This window comes from Cryptomeria japonica, chromosome 11 (genome assembly GCF_030272615.1).
Source record: "Cryptomeria japonica chromosome 11, Sugi_1.0, whole genome shotgun sequence".
In the NCBI taxonomy this organism is placed as follows: Eukaryota; Viridiplantae; Streptophyta; class Pinopsida; order Cupressales; family Cupressaceae; genus Cryptomeria; species Cryptomeria japonica.
The window spans coordinates 582485141-582501980 of NC_081415.1; the positions used below are offsets into that span (position 1 = coordinate 582485141).

A 16840-nucleotide genomic window follows, 5' to 3' on the forward strand; every position below is an offset into this window, starting at 1 on the left:
GATACTGATAGCATTATGTATGGGCGAAAGTGAAAGCCCTCTGCCAAACCCCCACTTGTTCGCTGGCTGCATTGAAGCCGCTGGAAACTGCCATGCCTTGAACGGCGCGTCTGTCCTTGACAGATTGCTGTAATTAACAGAAATGTCAGTGTCATTTAACGCTTCTCTTCTGGTTCGGTCCAGTCTCTGTGAAAACGCCCATGCCTGATTCAAATAATGGCGTTATCCGTCGTACTTTACCAGTTTCAAATAATGGTGATGGATAAAAACAAACTGATTTTAAAGATCATTTCAAAGATGGAAGTCAGTCAAGTCAATCAAGCACAAGAAGAACAATTTTTAAAAAGAAGCGATTCTCTGCTGCAAACATTATTTTAAGAAGCGATTCTCTGCTGCTAACTTTATTTTCGTTTGTATTTTGTCAGAAAATATTGTCTGTGTAGGTAAATGGTGTTATCCGTCGTACTTTACCAGTTTTAAATAATGGCGATGGAGAAGAAAATAAATTAATTTTAAAGCTCCTTTAAAGATGGATGTCAGTTAGGTGAATCAAGCACAAGAAGAACAATTTATAGAAAAAAAAAGATTCTTCTGCTGAAAACATTATTTTCATTTGTATTTTGACAGAAAATATTGTCTGTGTAGGTAATGGCGTTATCCGTCGTACTTTACTAGTTTCAAATAATGGCGATGGAGGAAACACAAATTAATTTTAAAACTCCTTTTTAAGATAGAAGTCAGTCAAGTCAATTAAGCACAAGAAGAACATTTTTTAAAAACTGCTAAAAACATCATTTCCATTTATATTTTGACAGAAAATATTGTCTGTGTAGGTAAGGCGTTATCTGTGATCGTACTTACCAGTTCAAAATAATGGTGATGAAGAAGACAACAAATTAATTCCTTTTAAAGATGGAAGTCGAGACAATCAAGCACAAGAACAATTTATAGAAAGAAGCGATTCTTCTGCTGATAACATTTTTTTCATTTGTAGAATATCAGAAAACATTATTTCATTTGTATTTTGACAGAAAATCAGAAAACATATTTTCATTTGTATTTTGACAGAAAATATTGTCTGTGTAGGTAATGGCGTTATCCGTTGTACTTTACCAGTTTCAAATAATGGCGATGGAGAAAATAATCAATTAATTTTAAAGATGCTTTCAAAGATGTTAGTCAGTCAAGTCAATCAAGCACAAAAACGATTTTTTTAAAAGAAGCGATTCTTCTGCTGAAAACATTATTTTCATTTGTATTTTGACGGAATATTGTTTGTGTAGGTACATGGGCAAAGGAAGAAAGGAGCCAGTGATAGGCACAAGCAAGCCTGGCGCCCTTATCTTCAACTCCCAGGCTATTGTTGATTGCTCTGGCTATAAGCAAGCATAATATTTACAAGGAGCCAATCGGCAACTGCTGGTTAACAGAGCGCGAATATCTAAAAACGTTTTTTATCTCTCAAACCCTCAAAACAAATAATAGAAATACAATTATACTGCTCGAACTGGTCCACCTCTGCAAATTTCAGAATGTGGCTGTCGCTTCCAGTCGAATTAGTGAAAGATCAGTCGAATTGTTTGTTGTGCTTCTTTCTTCTCTTCTGTCCGATTGTCTGACCACCGGCTGTTTCAAACGCAGTCCGGACCAGCTTTCTGTGCGGGCTCTGAAATCTTTGTTGGCAAAGTGAAAAGATCAGCAGGAGGCGGAACGAAAAGGATCCGTATTACTGATTGCCCTTGTTCGGCATCATAGCTTGCATGTACACTGTACAACACATAGAACAGTAAGGCGATGGCAGAGAATAATGCAAAGCGTATGTATGAGTGCTTGTCGAGCGAGCCAAGCAAGAAGACATTGAGGAATATGGAGGCGGCAGGAATCCAGGGCATGCAGGGTACGCCCCAATCCTGAGGAATTGAGGCCTGAGGGACGAGCATCCAAAAAGAATGCGTGAGGACAACGGCTGATAAACCGCAAAGACACAGACCGAGAGCCCACCCGGAGTGAAGGTGGGTCCCGTCCATCTGCCACAGCGATGCAAACCCCACCGCGATGCTCGACAGTACAGTAAGAAACCCCAGCGTGGGCCACGGATTCGTCTTGCCGATCACCACATAGCGCCTGTAGATCAGAGCGTTTGCCACCATGTAGAAAACCAGCAGCGTCCCTATGCAAATCAGGTTCACTAGAATCCCCAAATCGGTGAACAGAGCTATTACAGCTGTACAGATTCCTGCAACAACACAGTAACCATTTGATTCAATTAGTAAACCGCGTTTTTTGTCAACCTAAACGGATTCTTGAACTTTCTTTTTTTTTTTCTACGAGATTCCAAATCGAGCAGGTGGCTTCCACTCACCGAGAAAGACAGAGGCATTCAATGGCGTGCCAGTCTTGGGATTGACTTTAGCGAACCAGGCAGGGATTACATGAGAACGGCCTATTACACACATGTAGCGCGCCTGTCCCAGCATAGCAACCATGAGCGACGTCATGATTCCCAGGCTTGCCCCCGCGCCCACCACATTCGACACCCATGGCCTATCCTTGAAGGCACCTTCCTTGAACGCCATGGAGAACGGAGCATTTTCATCTATCTGCAGCACCATTGAAAGCCAACGCTAAAGACGAAACGAAACGGAATTCACATCATATTGAACAAAGTACGAAAACAGAAATTGTGCGTTCGTACCAGATCGTATGGCACCAATTTGCACATAGCAGCGGACAGGAGGCCGTAGAGGACGGTGACAATAACGACTGAGCCGGATACCCCGATTGGAATATCTTTAACCGGGTACTTCACTTCCTCCGCCATGGTGGACACAGCATCGTATCCGATATAGCTGAAGTAAACAATGGCCGCCCCGTTGAATACCCCGCTTACTCCGTATGGCATGAATCCGTCCGGGCTCGTCGGTTTCTCCGGCTCAGAAAAGTTACGGTTCTTTCCTTTGGCAAAGCCAATCGCAATGATGAAGAGAATAAATCCCAAATGCAGCGCCGTCAACACCATGTTGAAAACAGAGCTTTCCTTGGTGCTGCAACAAAAAGATCATAATAATACTGTCAGTTTCAGTAGAGAACCCTAATTAAATCAACAACACGGAGAAGCAAAAGATCTGAGACACACACAGACCTGTAACAAATACATATGGTAATCAGTACAATTATGGCAACGGCAAGAAGATCAAGCTCATTATAGCCCTTCATCAACAGGTCTACCTTGAACCGCCAGCTATCAGTATTGGTACCAATTGCAGCCCCGAGATAAGACGTCAAGCTTCGGGCCACAGCCGCATTCGACAGAACGTACTCCATCAACAAATTTGCGCCAGTCATATACGCCGCCAATTCACCTGCAAGGCACCAAAAACACAAAATTCAAGATCCACAACCAAACCATCGCATTTCAAACCAAAAATATCAAACCTCCACGTACCGAACGTTATCCTAAGGTAGCTAAAAGCTCCACCAGCGACAGGCATGGCGACGGCAAACTCCGTGTAACAGAAAGCCGAGAGCAAAGCAGAGAGCCCTGCAATGGCATAAGAAACAATAACCGCAGGTCCGGCATAGTCTCTCGCCGCTCGACCAGTAGTAACGAAAACTCCCGCCCCCACCATGCCCCCAATGCCCAGGCAAACCAGATCATACCACCGCAAATTCCTCTGCATTTCCGCACCAGAACGGGCCTTCACTCTGCTCAGCTCATCTCCAGAGCTCAATACTGCCCCCGCCCGCCGGACCACTCGCCTGGGCGTATCCCTCAGGGCGTTGCAGTAAGCCCGAAAGCTCGCAAAAGATCCTCCTTTCTCTTCCATTCTTACCAAAAACTTCCCCCTCACAGCAAAATTTCGCCCGCGGAGCACGAATTAATGGCGTGTCACGGAAATCCGCAGAGCACAGGGAGCGATTTTATAGGCCCGAAGAACTTGCTTAGCATTTAAACACACGGAAACTTCTCTCTCCCCTTTCTCTTACCCCCCCATTATAAACCTCCAATCCTCCTCGTAAACAACTCCAAGTCATTTAATATAAAACAACGATATCGCCCACCAACCACGATATAAGGAAACACTCTTTTAACGGGCACATTCGCGCACCCTTACAATCATATTCCCCGACCCCCGAAAAAAAGACCCGCCATAAAAAAAATCATTCAATCCGGCAGCCTTTTCGCCGGACCATTCTCTAATTTAACGGGCTAGCCGAATTGAAAAGTAACGGCACATCGGAGCCACGTTGGTGGTTTTGAAATGCCACGTTTGAGGGCGTGCCCTACAGGCCTACTACGGCTTTCCCGCCGTCATGTCCCTACCAGCCGCCGACAACGTTACTAGGGCGCCGTTTTAAGCTCCACACGTGCCGTTGCGCCGCCCTGCCCTAATCATCGATCTGGCAACTGGCGCGTGGCTCCGCATCACCAAGTGGGCCTTCTGCCCGCCCTGCCCTGCCCAGCGCCCTATTAGTTATTTTGCTTTGGTGGGGCCCGGATGGATTGGAAAACGGGAAAAATATTTATCAACGGCAAGGCGGCGTTGACGTCCGTTGGCGAATGAGGTATCTTGGTTAAGCATCTTTTTGCCATTCGAAAGATGCTCTTTTTGGTTGGTTAGGATATGGATGAATGAAACACATGATTGATTCTTATTTTATGATTCTTACTGCTCCAATAGTTATTTATTTATATTTATGGCTCCAATATTATTTATTTATCTGATGTGTACTGGTCCAATATTATCTGCAGATGCACATATTAAATAAAACATCCCCTCCCTCCGTGACCCCCGGTGCCACTATCACTGTTTTATCTAGGATTGCTTTTATTCAGCCTCTATTATTTTCCTGATACGTACATGGGCATTATTATTATTATTATTATTATTATTTGAACTATATATGTTTTTTATTTTATATTATGTAGTAACTACTAAAATCTTCCAATGATTCCTTTCGTCCGGTCTTGCTTTTGACTTATGTCGTGGATCATCGCAAATCTTGTGTGTTGTTATTAATATTTATGCTTTAATCATTCGTAGTATCTCTCATTTTTTAAATAATAATAAGTAACAATGCTTGTTTTGAGCCCCTCATTAATCCCCCACCCCATTGCTTGCATTAAAGATTTGGTGCTCACTTTTATTGGGAAATGTGCACACTTCTCTAATATATTCTAAAGTTGTTAGAATATGGAAATTTAACATTTTCTATTAAATTAGTGCATTTAATACTAGTATATTTATATTAATTATAGAATATGTTCGATAGATGTCAAACTTTAAAATAAAATCAAAGAGAGAAAGTTATCTTTATCTAGTGTAGTCATTTGCAAAGTTGTTATTTATGATTGAATAACTAAGATTACAATATTTTTTGTTTTTCTCATTTATACAACAGTCTATAGTGGAAGGAAAGTTACCATTTCTATTTGGATAAGGAAGAAAACAACAATCTTATCCTTTTTCTTTTTCCTTCATGGATAAAGGTGATAGTGTCATTGTAGAGTTATGCCTATCAACATAATTATAAATGAAATTAATGTTGGTGCACATAAGGAAATTCATTTATTTAGGGAGGCCATAGCTCAATAACTATATTGCTTATGTTAGTGACTATATTAGTAGATCTCAAATTTACATAGTGGGGGAGCACTTCCCTCTTTGTTGTCTTTTTTATCTTGTTGTTGCATTCTTTGTGTTGTTATATGTTTGTTTCGCTTATTTTAGTCTCTAAATTAGTAGGTCTTGAATTTGCAATATGGAGGAGTCCTTCCCTCTTTGTTCTCTTTTTTATCTTGTTGTTGCATTGTGTCATTGTAGAGTTTTGCATATTGACATAATTATAATTGTATTTAATGTTGGTGCACATAAGGAAATTCATTTATTTAGGGAGGTCGTAGTTCAATAAGTTTATTGCTTATGTTAGTGTCTATATTAGCAGCTCTCAAATTTGCAATGTGGGGGAGCACTTCCTTGTTTGCTATCTTTTTTATCTTGTCGTTGCAATCTTTGTAATGTTATATGTTTGGTTTGCTTATGTTAGTGTCTAAATTAGTAGGTCTTGAATTTGCAATATGGGGGATTCCTCCCTCTTTGTTGTCTTTTTGATCTTGTTGTTGCATTTTTTGTATTATTATATGTTTTTGAGCACTCACTTTCATTGAGAAAGGTGGTGTACACTTCTCTAATATTTTGTAAAGTTGTGGTCATATTAAAATATGAGAATTAGATACTTTTCTATGAAGATTTGTGTAATATTCTAAATATATTTTTTGTTGGTGTATTAGAGGAAATCTACTTATCATTAAGGGAGGTTATATTAGAATATGAAAATTTAATATTTTCTATGAAGTTGTACTTAATTTTATAAATGTATTTAATGTTGATGCACCGAAGGAAATTCATTTATTGTTTGCAAAGGTCATAGTTTAATAAGTGTATTGCTTTAAGTTAGTGCCAAAATTAGTAGGTCTCAAATTTGTAATATGGCAAAGCCTTGTCCCTTTTGTTGTAATTTTTATCGTAATGTTTCCTTTTTTATATTGTTATATGCTTTTGGGTGGTCGCTTTCATTGAGAAAGGTATTGTACACTTCAATAATATTTTGTAAAGTTGTGGTCATATTAGAATATGAGAATTTAATATTTTTCAATGGAGTTGTATTTAGTATTATAAATGTATTTAATGTTGGTATATTAGAGGAAATCCATTTATCATTAGGGAGTTCATAGTTTAATATTTATTATGAAGTTGTATTTAGTATTATAAAATTGTGTTTGAGTCATAACCAAAAAGTGTTTCGAATGTGGCTCATTCTAGATCCAATTAAATTCCTTCTAACAACATCTCTTTGATTGGGCAAAACTTGTGTGTTGTCATGCCCAAAAAAATTTAACTAATGCTCTTCATGAATCAACAACATTCATGTTTTTTTAATGGAAGTCTACCCGAGAATGCCCAAAGATAATTATTGTTATGATCCTCAATTTTCTCACACCTCCCTAAGCCATGGTGTAGTGTTGTTCTACTTATCTTTAATGACTTACTTGTTTTTCTTATTAAACAATATTTTTTAGTTTTCCTGCTCATTATGGTTGACGTAAGAACACATCAAGTAACATTGACATCTTTATAGCATGATGTCAAACCAATTGCTTGATATACATCAAATAACTTTCTTACTATAGTTTTTTCGTGCTATTATTTTTAGATGATCTTAAGCCAATAATTTTCATTGTCTCTAAAACTCAATTTTTTTATCATTTCAACAATTAATTGGCATCTTCCAGTTTGATTTAAACTCTCAAAATAATTTCTCCATATTCTATTAGTCATTCTTCTACAAGTGCATTTAGCAATTTTATCGAGCATTGGCTTACAAAAAAATTCATCAACGTCAATTAGATACTTTGGTTTTCTATGAATGATTTTAAGAGGTGTTAATATTGGTGTGTTCTTGGTTTTCATTAAGTACATTTGATTAATCATTGATTGTCACTTGTTCTTGGTTTGCATTAGGTTCATTTGGTACATGTAATTGAGTTGGTGTAAATGGTGTACCTTCTCCTCCCTTTTTTCTCACTTCACGTAGTCTTCTCATGCACTCCCTTTATTTTTTCTTTGCTAAGTCTTATGATTTGGTTGTTCCTCGCTTGTTCCTTCCTATCCTAATATCAATTTTTGTAAATGACATCATATGTGTTAATAAATATTATACAAATTAAACAAACAAATCATGTCATAAAAATTGAAAATCATTGAATTTGACAATCAAAAGTATTAAACAAACAAAATAACATTGAGAAATTAAATTAGTTATATATTTCAATAATTTGAAGCCATATAAAATAAAATAAACTCTTACAATGTCAAAGAATGTCACAGGTAGATAGAAATAGTTACAGTGGGACCTTGAGCATATTTTTTTGTGCTTTTTGGTCATTGTCAATCCACTTTTACTCAACATAACACATACGGGTTATATTTCCCTATCTTCTTTGCATTTTAGGCCCCTAAAATTCCTGAGTGTCCAAATGGATTTGCAACATATATAATGTTAAAATCCCACATGGCTTTTTAATTGCATACGGGTTTTTAACCCTATAGACCTAAACAAGACATGGGCACATTTTTAGGGGCAATAACACAAATGGATTAAGGAAACTTAACTCATTTGCATTTTGGATCCTAAACTTTGGCCTCCACCTAAGTGTTATGAAACAAAGAGGGGAGGAGAGGTGGGGGTGGGGGAATGGAGAGGTGGGGGAGAGAGATGGGAAGAGAGGTGGGGGAAGGGAGAGGACACGGAGAGAGGTAGAGAGAGAGAGAGAGAGAGAGAGAGAGAGAGAGAGAGAGAGAGAGAGAGAGAGATCTAAAGGGTTAGGATGCCAATAAAATTTAACCTTTGTAGAAGCTTTTTTTAATAACTCTTTCGATGAAAGGTTGTCAGGAATAAAGGTTTCATTAGAAACACATAATTGGATATGCCCACTGCTTGTGTGACAAAGAAAGAAAGAGAGAGGGGGGAAGGGAGAGGAGGGGAAGAGAGATAGAGAGAGAGGGAAGGGGGAGAGGGAGATGGGTGAGAGAGGGAGAGAGGATGGGAAGATATGTTGAGAGAGAGAGAGAAAGATAGAGAGAGGAGAGAGATAGAGGGAGAGGGATAGAGGTGTGAGGGAGAGTGATATGAGGAAGAAAGGGAGAGAGGGGGAAAGGGAGAGGGAGAAAAAGAGGTATGGAGAGAGAGGGGGGATCTAAAGGGTTAGGATGCTAAAAAAAATTGATCTTTGTAGAAGCTTTTTTGAATAGTTGTTTCAATGAAAGGTCATCAGGAATAACAATTTCATTAGGCACACATAATTGGATATGTCCATTGCTTGTTTGATATATATATATATATATATATATATATATATATATATATATATATATATATATATATATATATATATATATATATATAGAGAGAGAGAGAGAGAGAGAGAGAGAGAGAGAGAGAGAGAGAGAGAGAGGACAAAGAAGACCCACTTAAAATTGGCCTTGGTTTATAAGATGATATAGATAAAACCTATGATGAAGGTGGTACCTAATGTTGCTACAACTAGATACTGTGATACAAAATTTACTTCATTAAGAACCCATACCAGAAACATGTTGTTTAAGTTATAATGTGATTGTTTAGATGCATGGAAGTTCATTTGTGGGATTTTTCTTGATTGGACTTGGTTGCTTAAGTTATGACATATATAAAACCTATGGTGAAGGTGGTTTCTCTTAATTTAATGGTTTTGAGCCTAGGGAAGAGAGGTCAAGAGAATTCGAGAGGACGCAAAGAGAGAGAGAGAGAGAGAGAGAGAGAGAGAGAGAGAGAGAGAGAGAGAGAGAGAGAGAGAGAGAGAGAGAGAGAGAGAGAGAGAGAGAGAGAGATTGCTTGGATTGAGAAGACCCACTTACCATTGGCCTTGGTTGCTTAATTTATGGCATAGATAGAATCTGTGATGAAGGTGGCACATGATGCTTGAAGCTTGTGCAAATAGTTCTTACTTGAAACAAACAAATCCTTTTTATTTGCTTCTTCTAATAGTTTTCAAGCTTCAAGAGAATCATACATTAAGAACAACAAGTATAATGGTATCATAGGATCCAAGGGTTACAACGCCAAGCACATTTGACCTAAGTTATAGAATCTTTTTTGAATAACTCTTGAATTAATTCATGTTCCTCTTGTAGAAACTACATCTTGATCTTCTCCAATGGGATAGAAAATTGCAAGAAATGGGATTGCTTTCATGTAAGCAGGTGATAGTGCAACAATTTGTTCTACAATCCATAGATTGTTTCCTATTAGCTTGTGCCACTTGCCCATAGAAGAAAACATAAGTTTGGCTTTACAATTACTTGTTATGGATCCCCAAAAATACTAACTATAGTGTTTTTGAATACATGTGGAGTACAAGTACCATCAAACACATAATCCACTCCTAAGAAATCTAGAGAACTTGAGTTGTCAAGGCACAAGTGTATTATGCATATTCTAGTAGACCAGAGGGCACTGGACTTTTGTAGGCCTTCTTCACTTGCTTCAAGTCTAATATTTTTCTAAAGCTTCAAAGTATTATGTGAGCTTCAATAGGCATGCAATAGGCATTTTAAGTTCACATAACCCGACTTCTCCTATCCTTAGCTTAGCTTGGATTTGTTCCCTAATTCATCTTAATTGTGTAGATAAGAGGGAATATTAACATGGAGGTACCTAAAGTAATATGATCTCATAGCTTTGGATAATCCCCTGTCACACTCCTCACAAGAGAGAGAAAAGCTTCACCTAATGTCTTGAGGTAATGCAGTCAAGTATCCCTTTATTCCACGTGTTGTGCCATAGAATAATTTCCCTCAAGGATGCCAATAGATGGAGACTAAATCATTCATTTCTCACATTCTTCACATTTTGAAATGTTGTTTCCTAGGACACAAAGACTTCATTCAATTGGGGATTTTGATTTTGGACATCGTCACAAATGAAAAGTCTTATAATTTTGGACATAAACAAAATGACTTATGGGTGAATGTGAGAAAGCTAGTCATTTACCCATTCCACCTTCTTAGGGCATAAAGGGAGAATTATAACATTATTGGGAAGCTTTTCTCTGTATTGGCTACCAAATACTATTTTGAGATCCTCAATATTTGTCTTCTCAATCCACTCTATAAGTATAAATCCAATTTTGACCCCAATGGATCCATTGGTGAGAGAGAGAGAGAGAGAGAGAGAGAGAGAGAGAGAGAGAGAGAGAGAGAGAGAGAGAGAGAGAGAGAGAGAGAGAGAGAGAGAGGTGAGGGAGGGAGAGAGAGAGAGAGAGATGGGAGAGGGAGGAAAGGGATGGAGAGAGAGGAGGGAAAGATAAATTCCAAGATCTCTTGACAACAACTTCATCTTTTTAAGTTTGAGAATGTCTCTAATGGTGTGGGGTGGGGGAATTTGTCAGATATATATAGATTATACATATATACATACTTATATTATACATACATATAAATAAAACACATATACATACACATAATATACATATATGTATAGATATACACATATATACATATATATACATACTTGTATAACTTTAACTGAAGATAACGTGTACGAGTTCTGCATGCATAAAAATCTAATTGGGTTTTTAACAAATAAAACCTTGATTGGGTTTTCAACAAATAAAAGTCCAATAGATATTTTTTGAATTAAAACCACGAATAAGGCTTGTAATTAGGCTTAGATGACAAGGTTAAGGCTTGGGAGCTTTATTTCCCTCCTTTTTACATGTTTTCTTCTTCAAATCTGGTTTCTCAAGTTCCTCGTCATTAGGTTTACACGTTATCAAGTGGGTGTTTGTAAAATTGCTACCATAATTTCACGCATCTTCTAAGCTTTCTAACTATATAATCTTTTTTAGATTTGAACAACATTAACATATTAATTTCTAATTTCTTTTACCAATCTCTCCATAGTTGTTAGAGGCATATGTGTACGATTTTTTAATATTTTTTTAAATATATGTCCAAATTTGAAATAAATTATATATTATTGTTCTACACTTCTTTCTTGACACCTTTTTAAAAAAATATTTTTTTTTATTATTTTGGTGCAAGTTATGTGACATGCATGAACAAGTACTTGATTTTCAAGATGCGTCCACTTCGAAAAATCATAAAAAAAATACTTGACAAAAAATTACAAAATATAGACAACTTCTAGTACTCACTCCTAACTATCTTTATACCAAAGGGTTTTCAAAATACAAAATGCAACTATAACTTTTTTGGTGCACACACCAAAAACTATGTCATCTTTTGCTGAAAAAATAGGAACACTTTTGTGTGCACAAAAGATGTAACCCCCTTTAATCTTATCCATTTTTTAAAAACTTTAATAGTTTAGAAACTAGATTCAAAGTACTACAATTCTTGTCTTTTAGTATCTTCAAATTTTGAGTGGACGAGTTTCAAATTGCTCCTCCAAGTTTAGATTTAGTTGATTTTAAAAAAAACTAGCCATTTACACCCCCCTTTTTGTTCACCATCTTGGTTCACTTACCCCATTCAGAATTTACCATTTTAGCAAAGCCACTTATGAATTTTTGTACAAAATTAATCTTTTCAAGGATAGATTTCAGTTCCTTTTTACTATTAGGTAAAGTCAATTTTTGTATGGCTTCAATGTGCTCAGGATCTATTGTGATACCTTTTTTGAAATTACATGGCCCGATATCTTCCCCTCAGTGACTCCAAAGATACACTTCTTGGGGTTCAATGAAATGCCAAGATATCAACAATGCTAGAGCACCTTCCCGAGATCACTCACATGATCAACTTTGTTCTTTGAAAACACTATGAGGTCATCCATGTAGATGATAATACACTTCCCTACTAAACCATTGAAAACGATATCCATAGATAATTGAAAGGTTTCTCTTCCATTGATCAACCCAAAGGGCATTCATCGATAAGAAAAGGTTCCCCATTTAGTGGTGAAGGCTATTTTTAGTCTATCTTTTTCCTACACCATCACTTGATTGTATCCTGAATACCCATCAAGGATAGACACCATCTAGGAGTTGTTCACTATTTGTAACACTTCGTATAATGAAGGTAAGGGATAGTTATCTTTCTTGAAAGCCCAATTGAGATTTTGAAAATCTACACAAAGCCTTATCTCTCCATTCCTTTTCTAATGAGGACCAGGTTCATCACCCACATGGAGTGCCTAATTGGAAATATGATCTTTGTGCTCAATATTTTTTGGATTTCCTTAAGGATTAAGGTCTCTATGAGTGCATTAAGTAGGTGTTCCCTTTGTTTGAATGGTTTTGTACCTAGCTTCAATGGGATAGTGTGCACTATCTGTAGTGTCCACCCTTAACTTGACTTGTTTTGACTAGAGTTGACTTTTAATTCATGCATGATAGACATTATTGGGCATAGGCTATTTCAGATGATTTATATGATGTTGATACTATCATTATTGATTGTGTGATTTATTAGTCACTATATACTTATTATGTGATTGATTATTGAAAGATTATATTGATCATGTGATTTGATGAGCATAAGCATTGATGAATTTTACATGCCTTACTATAATTATGAATTATACTAATCATGCACTTGATGATGTTTTTATGTACTCACCATATTTAATGATTCTATGATGAGTTGACTATATGGTGTGTTTGATTGTTGCCTGAATGTCTTCGGGATAGAGACAATGCCACATCACTCATTGCAAGCGGGATGTGTCATTGCAATTCTTTAATCCTTGTCTGTTATAATATATATGCATATGTCGTCTCGTTGCTTTGTAGATGCAGGATTTGCAGGTACCAGACATCAACTCCACCTGGCTCCACAAGTATGAGCATTTCTTTAAATCCTAATGGCATGTGGTTCAGAGTTGGAACAAGTTCCCCTCATGTACTCTAGGTCTAAGATGTTCACCTTGTCAGGTTATCTTGATGTTAGCTGATTTGTTGATGTCTTATGTTATTTTGATTTTCCTTTTGTTGGTCAAGTAAGTGTTGTGGTGTATTGGTTAAGTCTCTTCATCATGATTTGGAGGTCTGGAGATCAAATCCCTCTAGCTTCTTTTGTGTGAGTTTTGAGGTATGGGTTTCTCATTGTGTAATTGGATTTCTCCTTATAAGGAATTTATTTAAGTGAATAATGTATCTAATTTAATTGGCTTGATCTTATATTTATTTATTTAATGAAGATTTATTTATTATTTGATCTATTTGATTTAATGTTGAGTATTTGATATTTAATTTATTAGCTTTTGTTTATTGGGTTCAATTGAGTTATTATTTATTGGAGTTTTATTTATTTAATTTTATTTATTGATTTCCTATTATTATTAATATTTATTTATAAATGTCTATGGTGGGAAATTATTTATTTAATGTTGAAGTGAATTTTATTTATTGAGTAATATTATTTTACCATTAAGTAATTAAAAGGGGGTAATTTGTATTCTTTTATTTAAAAGTCATTTTCACCCATGTCAATGGTTTAATTTATTTTACCTACCCTTGGATTTGATTGGCTGGAAGTTTATGGTAGGTAGAAAATATATTTTATTTTCTTGAACTTTGGGAAGGTAGGTATGGAATATAATATTTTTGGAATATTTTGATTGGAGGATGATTTTGCTTGGTTTTGTTTTGTTTTTTGATTTTTGATAAATAGGCCTTCCTGTGCATTCACCGGGGTTGGCATCTTTGGTGAATGAAATTATGAGATTGATTTGGAGATTGCTTGTGGTTGGATTCGAATTGGTTTAAATGATTGGATTATTTTTTTGGATTCTACATCAGATTTTCTTCCAATTTCTGCATTTTCCAGGTTGGTGGTTTTACCGACACTTCGCATTGGTTGTTTGGGGATTTAGAAAAGAATTTTAAATTGATTCTTATTTTCAGAAATCAGATTTGGAAGGGATTATTTTATTCTTCTTGTTTTTGAGAAATCAAGTTAAAATGTGAGAAATGGTTTTCTGTGGTTTTTCCAGTAGTTTTTCATGTAGTTTTTTTTGTAATTTATCTTGTAGTTTTTCTTGTAGTTTTTCCTGTAGGTTAATTTACTAGTTGTTTGCTTGTGTGGTACTTTCTGGATTAATTCATGTACTAAAGGCATTTTTGAGGGTGCCGATGATTTCTAGTTTTATATCTGATTTTATTTGATGTATTTTGTTGGTTTCAACCATATTTACCTTCCTATGTTATTGGGGAAAGAATTATGCTTTCATCCATATTGATGTGCTATGGTTGGTGAGTTGAAAGTGTTATTGTTTTGGGGCAACAAATTAATTGGCCTTGTTGTGGTTTTACTTTCATTATTGACAACAAATTTTATGCCTTGATATGCCTATGTTTATTGTTGGTCAAGAGGCTCATTTTTTATGTTGTTGTAGTTTTGACTGTGTGTCAAGTTTCCTTGCCATAAGGCTTTATGAATATGAGTTTGGTTGTTGTTTTATTTTCAGTTTTGTCTCAGATTTGAATTGAAATGCTTTTATGATATTTATGATGCTTTTCATTGATGGTTAATTATAGCTTTTAATGTGGTATTGCCAAGAGGATTATTGTGTTTTTGGCTACTTGAATATCCTTGTTTGGGGAGTAAGCCATTGGATGCATATGAGTGTTATGTTGCAGATTTGTATTTTGTTTTAGAGACTCTTGTGATTTATTATTGGGCCATGTTAGGAGGAGTGGGCTTCCTTGTGATGACCGAGGTCATGAGAGATAGGTTGGCATGAGGTTCCTTGTAAGGATGAATGAAGTCTAGACCACCAGGGCACATTGGAGTTTTCCATTATTTGTAAACAAGTGATAACATTGATAATGAATTAATTGGGATGGGTAATTATAACTCATATAAACAAGATAATGAATAGTTTTGAGCCTCATGGCTTAGTCCTAGGGAGGATGTTTTAGGATAAGCATGAGAAGGCCGTGAAGACGGTAAGCTAATCTCCCTTGGTCTCTCATAGGTTGAGATGGCTCCACATGTCCATCAGGCTAGTGCCTTGTGTTATTAAGTTATTATGTTAAGAGGATGGCATGTGATGACACTCCACTCCTACATGTGTTCCCCCTTTATGATTTATGATTATGCTTATTGGATGCATTTATGTCCTGATGAGTTTTACCCTTCTGGGAGTTCATTCTTGTTGTTTTGTGAGTTCTTGCTTGAGAGTCCTTATGTGGTTTGTCTCCTTGGTTATAGGTGCCAACTTCGGTGTAGAGTGTGTGTTGGGACCTTGTGTCATCTCCTAGCATGGGAGTGGTTCCTTTGGTTCCACATGGTTGAGTGGTTGGTGCTTTTAAACCATTGGGATATTCCTATCTTTGGATTCTTCTTGCGTGGATGAGGACGCTTCTTCAAATAGTTCATGGATAATAATTGCAGCAAGAATGTAAATGATGGTGTGATTTATGTAATGAAATTCTTATATAATGGTTGTAAAAGAAATCATGCTTATGAGAAATGATTATGTTGTTCTAGTTATAGTGATATATTTTGGTTATGGTATATGATTGTAATGATGAGCCCTTGATTTGTATTGTAACACATTTATATTAAATGAAATGGATGCATGAGATGTGGATAAGTATTGTGGTATGGAATTAAATGATTCATTTTGTATTCTTGATGATCCATGTTAAAAGGAAATGGTGTGAGTGTTATGATAATGGAAATATCCTAGAAATGATGTCTTTAACTAATTCTTTAAGTAGAAGAAATGTTAAGCCTTGATAGGATGTAAGAGTATGAGTAATATTGGAAGATATCTTAGGACATGTTTATGTTTGGTGATTAAAGAATTGGAAATTATAGTATCATACTTTGTAGTTAGTGATCTAATGGTAGGATTAAAAATCTTATAATGCTTGGGATGTAGTTGAATGTTCCTTATGAAAATATTGTATGGATGTTCTTAATGAATGAATTACTAATCTTATTAATGAAAATTACTAGTAAGTGTATGGATAGACGGTAAGATGAGTGCTTGTCTTTTAGGAATGGATTAGAATGTATCATGTGTTATAGTTTAAGAATTATATCTCCATTTGGTGGATGCTATTAGTTGTTATGGAAATTAGGATATCATACCTTAATTTGTGTTGAGATGAATTCGTGTTGTTACTTAATTTGTAATAAGATGATTGTTGGTTAATTGATATAGTGTAAGAGATTTTAGGAGTATTAAATGAGCTATGGGTTAAATGTTTAGGAAGAATATGTGATTATTTCTTTATGTACTTTAGGAATCATGCCGAAGTAAT

General features: G+C 36.1%; 1 protein-coding gene across 1 annotated transcript; it reads right to left on the bottom strand.

The window, feature by feature from the left end:
• Positions 1–1226: 1226 nt before the first annotated feature.
• On the bottom strand, positions 1227–4089 carry LOC131072913 (cationic amino acid transporter 7, chloroplastic). The gene is made up of 5 exons (XM_058009209.2): positions 3446–4089; positions 3143–3362; positions 2696–3044; positions 2363–2600; positions 1227–2236 (listed from the first exon to the last, which is right to left on the bottom strand). Exons 1-5 carry the CDS (start codon positions 3825–3827, stop codon positions 1632–1634), a joined length of 1794 nt encoding a protein of 597 aa, XP_057865192.1. The 5' UTR covers positions 3828–4089; the 3' UTR covers positions 1227–1631.
• Positions 4090–16840: the final 12751 nt, after the last annotated feature.